At 33.7% G+C, this 16,675-nt stretch overlaps 1 protein-coding gene across 3 annotated transcripts in view; it reads right to left on the minus strand.

Annotated features, from left to right (window-relative positions):
• The window catches only part of SCAF11 (SR-related CTD associated factor 11), a 71,288-nt gene that overhangs the window by 13,306 nt on the left and 41,307 nt on the right, over window positions 1-16,675 (minus strand). For all 3 annotated transcript variants that reach the window (XM_047064924.1, XM_047064923.1, XM_047064922.1), the window contains exons 5-11: window positions 16,104-16,181; window positions 12,419-12,519; window positions 10,268-10,329; window positions 3,607-3,665; window positions 3,130-3,239; window positions 2,057-2,158; window positions 250-356 (exon numbers count right to left, since the gene is read on the minus strand). In XM_047064924.1, coding sequence (XP_046920880.1) covers window positions 250-356; window positions 2,057-2,158; window positions 3,130-3,239; window positions 3,607-3,665; window positions 10,268-10,329; window positions 12,419-12,519; window positions 16,104-16,181 — 619 coding nt within the window. The remainder of the gene's footprint in view (window positions 1-249; window positions 357-2,056; window positions 2,159-3,129; window positions 3,240-3,606; window positions 3,666-10,267; window positions 10,330-12,418; window positions 12,520-16,103; window positions 16,182-16,675) is intronic.

Here is a 16,675-nt window from a genome sequence, read left to right on the forward strand (position 1 = left end):
ACAGAAAGGAGACTTCTAACCAGTTCCTCAAAGTATTGAAGATGTAATTTCTTAAAGTAAAAAAAAAAAGAAAAAATTTCTAACTGGAACAATTTAAAAGTCAATGCCTGTCCAAATATTTACAGAAATCCATAGAACTTACTATCTACATTTTATTTTTATAGCTTTTCTAAGTCATTAACACTTTTTAGGATATCGAAAAAAGCTAATAATTTTTTAATAACTAGAGAAACATTTCACAAACTTTACCAAAATTTTCTAAAGATATGGTACTTGTTGGAAAAATAGTTCTTGGCAACACAGAAGAGATGAGAGGAAGCACTTGTGTTTCAATATTCCAGGGTCTAAAACCAATTCTGAAAATTCAAAACAAAACAAAGACATTTTTGTTTAAATGTTTTTAAAAAATTATACCAACTATTTAAAATTATTCATTTTTCCAAATGAGGTTAGCAACTTTAAAATACAGTGTAAATGATTTTTTGCCAAAATAAGTAAAAATGTAAATTCAAGGTTACTCATTGTTCAAAGATGGCTGCCAACTGGCTACAAAGAAAAACCTTTTAAAAGCATGTTTTTCTGATAAATTAATGGCAAGAGGGTTGAACGGTAACTTCATATATAATACATGTTTTTCTTTTAAGTAACTGAATGTAATATTTTGTCAAAAAATGTTTTAGCTTTTATTCTTCTCCATTCTAAAAAAAATCAACTTGGATAATAAAATGTATAAATAAATAAAATGCACAGATTTTAAGTATACAGTTTGATGACCTGTGACTAATATATATATATATATATATATATCTGTGTAAGCACCACCACCACCCCAAACCAAGAAACGGAACATTTCCACCAACCAGAAAGTGCCTTCATGCCCCTTGCACCTCCCCCCTTCCCTTTCTGGACAACCAAAGAGATAATTTAGCCAAGTTAATCAAATCAAGGTTTTAAAGAAATTAGCAAGGTTAAAGAGAAATCAGTCCATGAATAAATAACAAAACTTAGAAACAGAACAGAATCACTTGAATTTGAAGCATATCATACAGACATGATTATCATATTTTTGTTAGATTTGTTTTATAGCATGTATCAAAAAGTAAAAACATCAAAATAATTTTTTTTAGAAAAGAACTGATTTCTATTGCTTTATTATATTGTAAAGTTTCTCAACCTAAGCTCCTAGTGTTCTTATGGACCTAAGTTTCTGCATCAAAATCCAATCCACTCTCAGCTTTTTTCTGATTCTTATTTGTTCAGTTCAGGTCTCCTAACAAAAAACTACTTTATCCAGTATAAGGTGAGATTATGGACTAGGTGGAGAAAAGCTTCAAAAACACTGTGCAACTTGTACACACACAAAAATATATAACTCTGAGATTTTACATTATATATATCTGGACTTCCTATTTTTACTTCTATTGATGCTCCACCATCATCTAGATGGTGAAGATCCTATGCAGAACTATACTGCAGTTTATATAAGGTAAAGTTATAACGTTACAGGAATAAATATAAAACTCAGGCAAGGACCTTAATCTTTACATGGGAACTTGAAGTATATATATAATACACCTAGCAATGTGACAGTAGCTTCAGGACTTAAACTAAGAAAGGTCTGTATTATAGAAAGTCATGAATGCCAGGGCAAAGTATAAAGAGTTGATCAAATAGTTATTGAGAAGACTCTTATAGAGATGTAAAGGTCATGACAAAAGCAGTGCATCAGCTAACAGCACAAAGGTAAGATTGGAATGGGGGAAACAGAAGGATGACAGATCTGAATACTATTATTAATAATGAATCTTATCATTTTGGTGCTCTCTCTTTTAAATGATTCAAATATCTTAATACTTATTAAACAGATAAATAGGGGTACTTTTTAAGGAGTTCTTTAAATAGCAATCTTCTTTAGGTATTTGAAACACCACGTTTAATTTGCACAAAACTTTCTTAGAAACACAACTATTGATTAAGATACCTCTGTGCTTAAGTATTTTAATGGTATCCTGTGCTCATGTTAACATGCGAACACTTTGGTAAACAATTTTCTTACCTTCCAATCCCAGGTGATGTATCAGGAAACCATGACAATTCCAATTCCTGTCTCTTCTGCCTAATCAATGTATTCATTTCATTGACCTCTATAAATTCTGTACTGAAAGATAAATTTTAGACCTTCATCAGAACTCCAAAAATTTAAGTTCGGCATAACAAGTGGGTTATATCATGAATAGGAAAAATTTTTGTACCTAACATTATAAACCACCTTTAAAAGAAGTACCTTTTTCTAAACACCTTCAAAATGAATTCATTCCTGTAAATTTTTTACATTACAAATCAAAATTATATTGATTTGATTCATAAAAATAATGCTTAAATTTATATCTTAGGTGACAGGATATTTTTAAAAAGTCAATTTAGAATAATATCCATGTTACTGAGAGAAAAAAGCAACACTATTTTCTATGAACCATGAACCAAAGCTGTAGCAAGCAATCCCAGTAGAAACTGTATCTGCAACAATTTCCCAACAGAAACTAAGTGTAAGACAAAAGGAAAAAATAGAGGAAGGTATAGTTACTGTAATCAAAACAGATATAGTTCAGCTTTTTAAAAGGCTACTCAGATGTTACTGTTTTCTTTGGTACCTTGAGCGAAGCTCTAAAATTAAATCATACAATCTTAAACCTGTCTTCTTCATTTAACCAAAGCTAAGTGATTTTAAAACCCCAACTTAATCTTCAGATTCCACAAACATCTACTTAGTATCCATATGCCAGTCACTACAGATTCAAAGACGACTGGATCTACTCTAAAAGGGTTCTTCTTGATTAAATTTAGCAAGTAGCTTTACTTATCTATCAAATAAAAAGCCTGTGTAGAACAACTCATTATTAATGAAAACAAAACCCACTAGATCATAGGCAGTCATCACATAATACAGAGGGTCACAAAATAATAGGTGATCTCCTTCCTTGAACTAATTTATTTTCCAGGAGAAACAAAAACAAAATACAAGGTGAGCCTTTATGTTTATTGAGCCAAAACTTAAATTTTTACTGAAAGTTAATTATAATAATTAAACATTAAGTATAAAAGCATCCATTAAAAGTAATAAATACTAACCAGTAAGTTCTACAGGTAAAAGAAGATTCTCCAATGTGATTACTAGAAGAAAACATATTGGAGAAAAAATTTCTGAAGCACTGACTTGTACACTGATTTGATCTTCGGGGCTAGAAAAGTAAAAAGAAGTTAGTGAAACAGCAAACAAAAAACCTCCATAATTGGTAATAGTTATAATTTAAACATTTTGATATACCTGAGTTACAGAGTTATGGATTAAACAACCATAAGGTGTTATTATATAAGAAAAAGATTTTTCTTTGTTTGAACAAGCCTTATTAATTTTTTTTAATGTTTATTTTATTTTTGAGAGAGAGAGAGAGAGAGAGAGAGAGAGAGAGAGAGAGAGAGGCAGAGAATCCCAAGCAGGCTCTGTGCTGACGTAGGGCTGGAACCCATGAACCATGAGATCATGACCTGAGCTGAAGTCAGACGCTTAAATAGACTGAGTCACCAGGTGCCCCTATTTTTACAAACCTTATTTATCTTTATTGTTGCATTTTTCTTTCCTTCCATTTCACTGTGTGTAGGGTTTCCTGTACAAAGACATAAAAAGATTCCGTTACCTTGTCTTAATTTTTATTTCAAAAGGTTGTAAACCAGTACTGATACTGGCATATACTGGCATACTGACAAGAGAAAATTAAAATATGTAGAAAAGCTAAATTTAAAATAATAGTATTTGCATTTATGTAATTTTTCCAAATGCTAATTTTATCTTGTTAAGCTGCAGGTACAAAGAAAAAGCCACAACACAAAACAACTGGTGTGAAGCATGCTCAGAGCATCAGTATGAAAATTCTAGTCAACATTTTCTGGCAGCCTACGCAAACTTAAACCATCTTGTTACAAAAAAAAAAAAAAAAATACACATACACACACAAGATGTGAAATTATTTAATATCAGTAACACACTTAATATGTTCTTTCCAGCTATAACCTAAAAACCAGGCAGTTAACTGACCTCAAGTAGGAGCTGACCAGAGAACTGGGATCATCAGCCCTTGTCAACCATAAATTATGATTTAGCTCCTGGCACCAACATCAAGTACCCTCCTTCTTCCTCAAACTTTATAATTAAAATTAAGAAGTGCAGAAGTGTTGATAAAATAGCCCTCTGTTATAGCAATGTTTATGGCTACACTGCTTATGATTTGGGTATTTCTGGTTTTACCTGTCACATCTGCAAATTTATTTCAATGGATACAAATTTCCACACTAAGAAAAATAAAGGACAATTTCTGCTAACCACAAAAATTGTGTTAACATCTTTATAGATTACGGCTTCTAGTTGTTCTTCATGAAGCCTATATTAGTAGTCATCTTTACCTATCAATACACTTGTTGTCTGCAATAAACCGCTACTGGTACTATGGTCATTGCTCTCACCTCAGAACTCTAGAAAAAGTGTACAGTGAAAATGACAATAGGTCTTTTCAATCTTCTGCCTTGCTTGCCTCACAAAGGGCCTAGTGACTTTGTTAAAAATAAATCATTCTAGTGAGGAGGCCTGTTTCCTGCTCATGTAAAGACCATATGTATTTGGGGTGTCTTCTGTCAGTCCAGTTGGTAATAGGCTACTTTCTACTTAATAGCATACTAATTTCCATTTAAGTTACTACACAACAGCTGTTTGGTTTCCTGCTATTTTTGCATCCTTCACACATTTCCCACCCAGAAGTGTTCTAACAAATGTAATTTCAACAATGGGGAAAGAGGGGTGCTGGCTGAGTTCCAGGAGCTTATTTTCTTATTCTTCAATGCATATTTAAAAGATGATAATGATTTTTTTTTAATTGCATAAAGAAGCCAGGAATAAAAAAGTGTGATAGGTACCCAGCCACATTCTTAGAAGTAACTATTTCCTTCAGCTAGACACAGTTTTGCTGTATTGTAGCTATACAGCGTCTTTTACACCCTAATGGGTAGGTAAGGTTTTGTTTTCATTCAGATTTCATTCATTTACTACTTACTGAGTATATTGCGTTTACATAGCATTCCTTCACTTGCAAACCTATCTCAGGAAGCCATTAGAACGCTCTCTACAGGAAGAACTGTTTGTTTTCTGCCAATGTTAAATATGAGTATCTAGTCCAAATGGTATTTCACCTATTTCTGGGTAATTTTCAGGTAATTACTGAGCAACTCCAATAACAATCTCAAAAACATTCAATACTGGTGGATTTATCTAAATTGTGGTCTCCTAGAGACCATTTCACAAATCCACCCTACTAATCTACCTTTGGACAGCAATGATAGGCCTTTTCATTTCTTTATTTATTTTTGAGAGAGAGAGAGAGAGCAAGTGCACACAAGCAGGGGAGGGGCAGAGAGAGAGAGAGAGACAGAATTCGAAGCAAGCTCCAGGCTCTGAGCTGTCAGCATAGAGCCCGACGCGGGGCTCGAACCCATGGGCCACAAGATCATGACCTGAGCCGAAGGTGGACGCTCAACCGAGTCACCCAGGCACCCCTTTTCATTTCACCCCCCAAGCACCCCTTTTCATTTTTTATCAATCAAGTAATACATGTATATACTTTAAGAAGTCAAACAGCACTTCTAGGCTTAAAGAGAAATTCCCATTCCCTAAAAGCACTCATCAAATCCCTTCAGTGTTTTTTCTGATATTTGCCTCTTTATTTCTAAATAACATGCTTATATTACTCTACCTTGATTTTTTTGGTTTCAGGTATATTCTAATTTTTTTTTTTTTTTTTTTTTTTTTTTTACCATAGCAGATAAAGGCTTTATTCTTCTACCACTTCCCTACCCACTTCCTTAGGTGCTTCCACCCACTGTTCCTTTTAATATATCAACATTTGATATAAACAGTACTACATTATTGTAACTATATAAACATTATTCACAGCTGAACCATGAACTTAATTATTTTTCTTTTACAACATCTTGCTTTTCCTAAGGTTAATAACTACTTTTTTTTCTCTATATTACCTATCATTGATTTAACTAACACTACAAGTATACATTTCCTCTTAATACAAACACATTAATGCATCTACCTAGTCTGTTTCCCACTCTCTTGGAAATACTATTCCTTTTTCCTGCTCCAGTCTGAACTGGTAACTCTGTAAAAGTTGTTTAACAGATCATTCTCAACTATCTTCTATCATTCTAATAATCCCATTTATCTTTGTGCTGGGTCGGAACTCATTTTCTGAATCTCACGTTGTTCATTTATTTTCTCATTTAGTGGAGCATGCACCCCCTCCAGTAGAAATCTGAGAAAGGGTGTATGAGAATCAATTTTTGAGCTCTTAACATGTTTGAGAATGTATTTATTCTACCCTAACACTTGACTGTCAGTTTAACAAGGTTTAGAATGTCCTTGGTTAGTAATTATTTTCCCCCAAATTTTCAAGGCATTGCTCTAGTGCTCCATCCGTTGTTGATAACATTCTTTTATACATGGTCTGTTCTCTCTCCAGAACCTCTTAGGAAATTGTGATCTGTAGTGTTCTGGAATTTTATGAAACATGTCAGTTCTTTCCTAATTTACCAGGTGTTAGGTTAAGTCTTTATCTGGATACTCACACCCTACTATTCTGAGAAGTTTCCTTTGTTGTAACATTTCTTGATAACTTTCTGCCTTTTGGACTTTTTCCTTTTTGAAATTTTATTATTCAGTACTGAACCTCACAGACTAATATGTTGTCTGGTTAACTTTTCATCCCACTTTCTGAGATTTCTCAGCTTATCATCTATCCCTGAATTTTTAAAATTTATACTATATTTTTCATTTCCAAAAGTTTTCTTTCTTTAGTCTTTCCTGTTTCAATGAGGAAGTATCCCTTCTCTTATCTCTGAGCATATTAATTTTTAAGTTGTTCCCTATTTCCCAACACTTGGTTTGTTCTATCAGGTTCCTTTTATCTCTGTTTTGACCTCTGTTATATTGGAGGTTTCCCTCAAATACCTGGTGATCCTTAATTTGTGGGACACTAAAATACTGATTGAAAATGGTGAGGATCGGTGGTCAGAGCCTTTCAACTAATGGGTTTCACTGTAGGATGATCAAGCAAAGATCTGGCTTTTTCATTTGTAGACTCCCAAATATCAATATTTCAAGTCTTTTCTCTTAGGCAAGACAATAACCCAGAAGATGTCTCCTATCTCCCACTTTGGAAATACACAAGACTGCTAGTGCTTTGGGAAAAGACCATGGGTAGAGAACTAGAGGCCTTAACATTTGCCTTAATTTCCCTCTCTTTAGGGTTATTTCCTCTATCCTCATTTGTGCCAGACTTTAATCTGGTTTAATCATTCCTTCTAGAGAGTAAGCCTCCAGTCTTTGCCTGGGTGTAGACTACTCCCCCTACCCTGTTCAACCAAGAATCTGCAGGATAAAGTCCTTTAAAACATTTTTACCAATTCTGTTTTTTGGCACCACCCATATCTCTGCCTTCAAAGATAATGGAGACCTTCAGATTCAAGACAGTCTAAGGATCTGTGGTATGTGAACTGATTTCTTCTAAACTCCACTCTCCCCATGAAAAGTTTAGATTTCAGCTTTCTGCTAAGACAAATTTTTTTAAGTAAACTCCACGTACAACGTGGGGCTTGAACTCACAACTCAAGAGTTGCACGCTCTACTAACTAGGCCAGCTAGGAGCCCCATCTGCTAAGACAATTTACCATTCACCTCACACAATCACTTTCAAGACTTGTGAACATCTTTTATCTGCTGTCTCTTCTCTCCAGTTCTTTGTCTTGTGGCTTTAAATTTTTCATTCCTTTATTCTCAATTTGGTAGGGTTTTGGGAAGGATTAGAGAATTAAACAGGTGCTATGCTTATCAATCTGGTATGCTTAGTTGGAAGCTTGTCTTGTTTGAATTCAGCATATCCTAAAACATGTTTCATGAAATACTAATCCCAAAAGATGTTTCATGAAAACATCTTTTTCTACAATAGAAACTAGTATAAAAAAGGCTCTTAGCTTAGAGCCCAGTACTTGGCAGGAACCCAATTACAATTTGATTAATGGATTCCAAAGTTAATAAAGCCATAATTAAATGGATTTAGCATATACTTAAAGGAGTACTCCATTAAGAAATGCCTGAAAAGGGTATACTTTTTATAAACTACATCAATTATAAAATATTAGCCCAAACCAAAGATTAATGTTCATTCTAAGAACAAAGTAGATGAAAGAGTTCAAAATTAAAAAAATATGACAACTCAGTTATCTAGCATTAGTGAAGAATGAAAAGTGACATTTCCTTAACAAATCTGCCAAAAGGTAGGTTAGCTGACCTTCCTCAGTATCTTCAGTGAGGCAACACTATCTTCCTTAAATGAAGAAACTAAATTAAACAGTTTACATAATTTTCCTAGAGTCACAGATGATTTAATGGAAAAACCAGTACAAAACCCAAGAGGCCCAACTTCCAATAAAATTCTCTACGAGGCCTGCTAGACTTTTACTAATGTTATACTAATAATTTATAATCTAGATAAAAAAATTTCATAGCCTCTTATGCTCTATTCATTAGTTTGAGTAGTATATAAGATAAAGATAAATAACTTCAGGCATAAATTCACATTCCTGCTTCTAAAATTAAGCAGTCCCAGGTAAAGGGACAAGGTTTTCTCAAGTTTTTTTATAAAAAGAAATTTAAAGTACCCTTAAGACACAATGGCTCCTGTTCAGTGTAACTGGGTAAACAAATAAAGACGTATTTAATTTGTATAACTTGCCATTAACTCTACCTTCACATTAACTTAATCTCTTAGTCCTGTAAGACATTTCCTCATAATTAACTGTGTATCAGTACTTCTGTAGTACCTACTCATAAACTACAATGAAGATTTCTGACTATCCTAAATCAAACAAATAATTCAGGCATCTTAAGTAGGCACAGCACTAGGTTAGAGGCCTTGGACAGTGTTAGATCTTCTGGCAGAAATAGTCTTCTCCCTAAAAATAAGTCCAGGCAGAAGATATATGCTACAGGAAATTACAACAGTCTTAAAATTAAGATTACTATAGTGAAAGCATGCCACATTATAGTGAGAAAATCTATAACATCATTTAATCTTCCTCAGCAGTAAATTTTATATCAGTTCCTAGAGTTACTGAGCAAAGACTATCCATAAAAAAAAGGATGCTAATATATAGCAATGACAGAAAAACAAAGTTTTGATATCTAAGGTTTTTAAGAAAAGAAAAATGCTATCTGACCATGGAAGTCCTTGTAGTGCAATTCATGTTAATAGTAAATTCAGAGGCAGGAAATGTGAGGATCTATAAACCTGAGAGGTCATGTTAATTCCAATCAGAGAAAGTAACAACATCCAAACTTCATAAATGTATAAAAAATGAGTTGATTATCATTTAAGAACAATGAATTCATTACTTCTATCTATAAATAAAAATTCACTGTACCCTAACCTGCAAAATAAATGCTCACCACTTGTTTACAAACAGCTCAGTAAGTTGTTCTTCTGAACAGCCTCAGTACTGAGGAGGAGTCACAAAGCACTACCATACCATTTTTCTCAGGCCCTATTGCAAAGCTTTCCTGTATGAGAGAACCATGTACTACACAAGAACAAAAGACAGTAACATTTAACTGCTCCTGTAGATAAATATGTAAGAGGTGCTTTGTTTCCCAACAAAGTTTCAAATTAGAAGTGTAGCTAGAGGCCAAACCACAACTTCTGGAAACTGTGAACTACTCACTGTCACAGACCTCCCAGCAACTGTAAGGCTGCTACTTACAGTTTCTGGCCGGGAAGGTATTTTATCTCATCTCCCCTAAGGACTTCTGCACTAATGACTGGGGTAAGACCATGTGCACGCTGCTAACCACCCACTAATTAGAAGACACACTTCTCTTCCTTTTCTAACACAAACACACATACACATGCGTATACACATGTACTCAATCACAATCTCTTCCCTCCCTCCAAGCAGAGCACAAAAAGGGTTGGGACAGAGAACAGCAAAAACCACTCCAGGAAGAAAACGGTTTACATAGGACTGACACAATGTACAGCACTCAGTGGATTCTAGGGATGACTATTTTCCAAACCAAGAGTAAGAACTTTAACACAAATAGTAAAGTAAGAAACAAAAAAAGGTAGGAAATACAAATAAAAAAAAAAAAGTCACTTACTGTGTGTTATCTTCAAATCATAAAGTTTTGCACATAATAGATCTTCTTTTATGACTTTTTTCCTGCAAACATCAATAAAGAGGCGAAATAACTAAAAGAAAATTGTCACTCTGCTCATTTATTTACAATTCACCGTCAACCAAAATGAAATTATGCACGAGGTTTTAAATTCTTGCAAAGAAAGCATGACTAGCAGCCACTCCCACTCCTATGACTTACAATGGAGGTTCATTACCAAGAAACAAAAAACCATCGCAATCTCTTCCCCTGGAACTAATAGAAGTATCGGGAAAGGGGGAGGGGGGTGTCAGGGTTTTTTACTGCTTTAGAAGGGAGAGGCAACAATGAATGGATATCTAAGTGCTGTAAAGACTAGGTTACATGCAGGAAATATAAGACTGAATGAGATGCTAAAAACATCCACAGAGTCCAAAATGAATGTACTATATTCAACAGTTGATAGACTTTCCACCTTGGGAGGAATCATGAAGGGGATGACTTGGTGGATAAAAGCAAATTATTATTTCTGTATACCATCCCACTACCACAAATCCCTGAGAAAAAGCAGTCAAACATACGGACTACCTCAGCTGTGTTAGACCCACGATATGACTCTGTTACAGGATGTACAGTGATGACCACTATACTCTCAGGTAGGATAATTCAGAGAAAGCACAAAAATGCATGTCCGTGACAGTCATAGCTAGTGATAATGTATCAAGAATGAAGCTGCAGAAGTTCTTCAGTGTGCCTGAGGAAAGTGTGCTACTATCTTCTATTTAAAAATAAATGCAAAACTCAAAAACTGACTCATACAGTTAAAAGAAAATCTTAATAAAATTTCTGTAATGCAGTTACTAACTTGGATTTATGGTTGGGCTCTCGGAATGGGTGTCCCATAAATCCCTTAAAATCATATACAAACGTAGGTTTTATGACATGTTTTTCTGGTAGAAGGTGTCTACAGCCTTCTTTAGATTCTCAAAGAAGTCCATAACTTCCAAAAAGAGCTGAAGAGTTGCAGGATTATAAACTGTGGCATGATTTAATAAACCTTAAGAATTACTGTCAACTGTTTTAGTAACTAAATAAATATACTCTGTTAAGAAATTAATATTCTGATTAAATGTACTACTGAATCAGATTTAGTTAGGTATTTTACAATATATATTTCTTAAGAATACAATTTTGGACAGCTCTGAATATATGTCAGATCAAAATGGGCTTAAATTTTAAATGTATTAGAACAATATAAGTATCAATAATAAATTAATTTCCAGTATACTATTAACTCAATTTACTTCAAAAAATATGTTAAATACCTATTAAACTCAAGTACTAATAAGCACTATATTTCTAGGCAATTATGTTTTAAAAACAGTACTTAAAGAAATAAATCCAAACATGTTAAAACATTTTTTAAAACACAAATGGTTGTTATGGTAGGCACCAAGTGCCTGCTACACTTGCTACAATACAAAGAAGTAAAATCAAAAAGATAATAAGCAGCTTCAATTGTAACTGTCTCATGAAGAATATGTGCTATATTATTAGTTACTTCCTACTTTTTGTCCATAAATACTAGAGCAGTGCTACTCAAAATGTGCGGTCAGTGCAACAGTGCTTCTTCATTCCTGGTTTGTCATATACAAAAAATGAGTAAGCTTTAACTTACACTGCTATAACATTTTTATTTCACAAAAATATCTGAACAGATTACAGAAAAAAACTAAAACAAAACAATTCATCAAAGATACAATTCAAATTCTACTCTCAAGATTTCAACTAGTCTTTTTTAAAATTACCAAGTATGTGCTTTAAAAGAATTAAATACATTTAAACTCCACATTGTTAAAAAAAAAATAATAAAGCACTTTTTTTTTCTTAATTTTATTTATTTTTTTTTAGAGAGACAGAAAGTGCAAGTGGGGGAGAGGGACAGAGGGAGAGGGAGAGAGAGAGATCTCAAGGAGGCTCCATACTCAGCACAGAGCCCGACGAGGGGCTCAATCCCATGATCCTGGGATCATGAGCCGAAATCAAGAGTGGGACGCTCAACCAAATGAGCCACCCAGGCGCCCCAGCACTTTTCTTATTAGCTATCTTATGGTTCTACACATTTGGACTCCACTTCTACAGTTCATCACTAACCTCATACAGCTTTTAGAATTTTCACGATAGAAGAGCGGTTTCTTAAAAGAGCTTTCATTTTTCTTGTCTTTTGTTTCTCTCAACTGTCTTTTTACTTGAACCTAGAAGAAAAGCAAAATCATGTATTTAGAGTTGATAATCCAGCATCACAAATGATCACATACCAATTCTCCTTTGAAAGGATAAAAAAATTAAAGAAACAAAAATTGTCTGAATGAAAAGGTAGCCCAAACACACATGCTTATTCATTCACAAGCATGCTAAACCATAAGGCTAGTAGTAAGTGTGCTAAGCTCTGGGGAAACAAAATAGTGAGAGGCATGTAAACAGATAAAGTGCTCATGAGCGCAGATCTATTTATACATGTAGGACTAAGAAATTAACTCTATTTGAGGATAACAGAGAAGACTTAAATGAGTAGGTAATTTATGAGTTGGTCTTAACAAGTAGGAATTTATCTAAGGAAAAAATATTCTGAATGGAAGAACAGTGAGAAGCCAATACAGACAGGGAAGAAAATATCAGCAGGATATAAAGTTGATGTAATATATTAGGACCACACTGTAAAGACCCTCAAATAAGAAAACAATTCCATGGGAACCAGGAAATAAATGGAGTTATTAAAGCAAGTGAATAAGATGATCAAACTTGATTTTTAGGATAAGCTTTGCCAGTGATGTGGAGAATGAACCAGTTAAGGAGAGACAATAAAGGCCAGGAAACCAGAAGAAAGTTCTTATAATTGTGTAGATCTATACTGTCTGAGACAACAGTTGTTAGCTGCATGTGGCTACTGAGCCCTGAAATGTGGCTTGTTTGAAATGAAATTGTACCTTAAGTGTAAAATATACACTGGATTTCAAAGACATAGAACAACAACAAAAATAGGTAAAATCTCTCAATAATAATCCTTTGAAAATACTATATGTACTCATACTACATATGTTAAATAAAATATATCGTAAAATTATTTTTTACCTGTTATCTTTTTACTCTTTTAAATTAAAGTGGCTACTAAAAATTTTACAGAGTGGCTTGTAGTATATTTCTATTGGCAGAACCAGTATGGATGACAGCATAAGAGCCTACAAAGAAGTAACAAAAGAGGAATGAAGAAGAAACAAATTTAAGATAGTACACAGGAGGACTAGGCAAAGACGATGGAGAGAGAAAAAAAATGGAAAACTCCCAGATGAATTCTGGATTCTAAATAGGGATGACCACAAGTAGTTAAAAACATAAATCTGGTTCTAAGGAAAGAGGTCTCGGCTAGTGATAGAATTTTAGAAGCCATACAACATAGGTAAGAGTTTAAAGCTACTGGAGTACTCGAGAAGACTTAAAAAGTATCCCTAGAAAATTGAAAGGCATTTAAAATTTAAGAAATTATTTCTAAAAAGGCAGAGAGATAGGAAAGAAGACTGTGAAAGGTCAGATAAGTAAAACAAGCAAGCATACATACAAACATTCATAAAAGGATATCCTATAATAGACCAAAGAAAATAAAGGGCAGTCAAGAGCACCACATGCAGAAAACAAAAAATTATTCTGAACCTTAGTGAGGATAGCTTTAGGAAAATAAAACAATAGGGGTGAATGTTCAATGGGAGTTGAAAAGCAATTGTGAAGAGGGAGCCAAGTACAGATATCTCCTTCAAGTTTAGTTGGAAAGGGATAAAGATAATAAAGTGAAGATTCAGAAGTAAAGGTCAAAGGAAAATATTTAAGAGTATGTAGGTAATATCATGCCATAAGAAATATTTTTTAAGTCTAACCAAATTAGGCTAACACTACACCAAACTTTTAATTTAAGTAAAATATAAACCATATTAAATAAAACATAAATTTCTATTCCGAACAACAAAACAGTATTTCACATGAAGCAACAAAACAAAATTTTATAGGAAAATATCTTTGGAAGTTAGTTCATGACAATACATATTCAGCAACATAATATACATAGTCTGGAAAAATAGAGAATCTGTCTTTCAGAGAAGCCATGCTTTAAATTTGATCATAATATTACACATTTATACAGTGTTGTATCTTTTCTCTAAGACATACTAATTTATATAAATTAATTTAATAGAATTAAATAGAATTACAACAAGCAAAATCATTTTTTACATATGTTTTATTTGAATTGCAGTCTCATTTGTTCCTTATGTCAATGAGACACATCTGGTAAGAATATATCAAAACAAATTATAAATATCTATATTTATATGCTTAAATAGCTGTATGTTGCTTCCAAGCTATTATGGACTTATAGTGCTATTTGAGAACAGTTTTTTCCCCCATCAACAACATCACATTTTTTTCAACGTTTTTTTTTTTATTTATTTTTGGGACAGAGAGAGACAGAGCATGAACGGGGGAGGGGCAGAGAGAGAGGGAGACACAGAATCGGAAACAGGCTCCAGGCTCTGAGCCATCAGCCCAGAGCCCGACGCGGGGCTCAAACCCACGGACCGTGAGATCGTGACCTGGCTGAAGTCGGAGGCTTAACCGACTGCACCACCCAGGCGCCCCAACAACATCACATTTATATATAGTAAGAATTCTTCTTCTTCTCCTCCTTCTTCTTCTTCTCCTCCTCCTCCTCCTGCCCCTCCTCCTCCTCCTCCTCCTCCTCCTCCTCCTCCTCCTTCTTCTTCTTTTTTTTTTTTTTTTAAACTGTACCCACAACGTGGGGCCTGAACTCACAACCCAGAGATGGAGTCGCATGCTGTACTGACTGAACCAGCCAGATACTCCCAAGAATTCTTAATTCTTAAAGTAATTTCAGCTATACACCATTCCTGACTTGTTACTGATACCTCAAGAAATCTTTTTCTCATACAGTTTACTCACTCTCCTTTTCTTTTCACCTTTTACTCACTGACTCAGGAATATGTTCCTATTTCTTTTTACTTCTTTTATTTATAAGCCAAAAATAAATCTAAATACAAATCATAATCATGGTTCATAATCATAAATAACATCAACAAGGTATGTATATGTGAATTTCATGAAAGTGATTAGGATTAAGCATTACAATAAAATTGTACTTCATAAAAGAATAAAGTCAGCTGCCCATGCCAACCTGGAAACTATGAGAAGTCTCTCAGGATCCCTACAAACCCCCTTATCCTTCTCTAATCACTCACTTTCCTTCAAGCAGCAGCATTTAAAAGCAAAGACACCATTATATTTTTAGTTTTATTGGCTTACTCTTCCAAACATTGTGATGTTTTTCATGAAAAACAATTTGTGGGTATTTTGAATTTAAGTTTTTGTGTGCTTGGTTTTTGAATCTAATATTCCATTTCAAACCTTTTCAATGAAAAAAGTATTCAAAGCACAATCCAATTAATCAGTAAATGTTTCTGACATACAAAAGTCCTTAAATATCTTGCAATTAACACTAAATGTGAAACTTCTTTTAAACCATCTAAAATTGTGGAAAATCATAAGGGGACCACCATGGATTTGACCTCTTTAAGGAGGACAAAGAAAAAAAAGGTTCAGAATTTTTGTCCTTGTAGTAAAGCCTAGGCTTTACATGCTGAAGAGAAATAATAATCACAGATTAAACCTAAAGTTGAACAATTCATAAATATACTCAAACTGAAAATCTATTAAAGCAAAATCATCTCAACTAAGTTTATACGGTTCATGTTGCAAAGTAAAATATAAGCTTTACCTTAACACAACCTTCCAATGCACTCAATTTAAACACTGCTTGAAATGGTTTTCGATCAACAGGACATGAAGCCAGTATCTGAAAAATGATTAACAAATTATAACTTTATAAACATTTCTTAGATCAACATTAAACTATAACACATTAAGTTTTCCACTAGAATAAAGGAAATAGAAAAATAATTTTTTCTTCTTTCAAAGATAAAGATAAAATACTTTCCATTTGTATCATGTCACAGAGTAATAAATACCTTAAACTTGTTCAATTCATTCAAATGTTTACTGTGCTCCTACCCTACGCTAGGTTAAGCGCAATACAAAGATCAACAAGAGAGATAAAATCTCTGTTATCAAGATAATACCTACAAAGACCTGCTTGTCCAGTTGAGAACTACTGGCAATTTGAAAGGAGAACTAGACTGAAATCAACAGCTCTGCAATCTAAAGAAAATACTTGGGCAATTCTAAGTCAGAGGTAGAAGGAATGCCTTGGGCAGGTCCCTTACAGATTTTAATTTTTTATGACTTAATTAATTTCTCTCCAAATCAATTATTTTGAATAGACAGTTGCAC

This window comes from Lynx rufus, unplaced genomic scaffold (assembly GCF_022079265.1).
Source record: "Lynx rufus isolate CCGP_SWC_20201006 ecotype Redwood Valley unplaced genomic scaffold, mLynRuf1.p SCAF_7, whole genome shotgun sequence".
Lineage (NCBI taxonomy): Eukaryota > Metazoa > Chordata > Mammalia > Carnivora > Felidae > Lynx > Lynx rufus.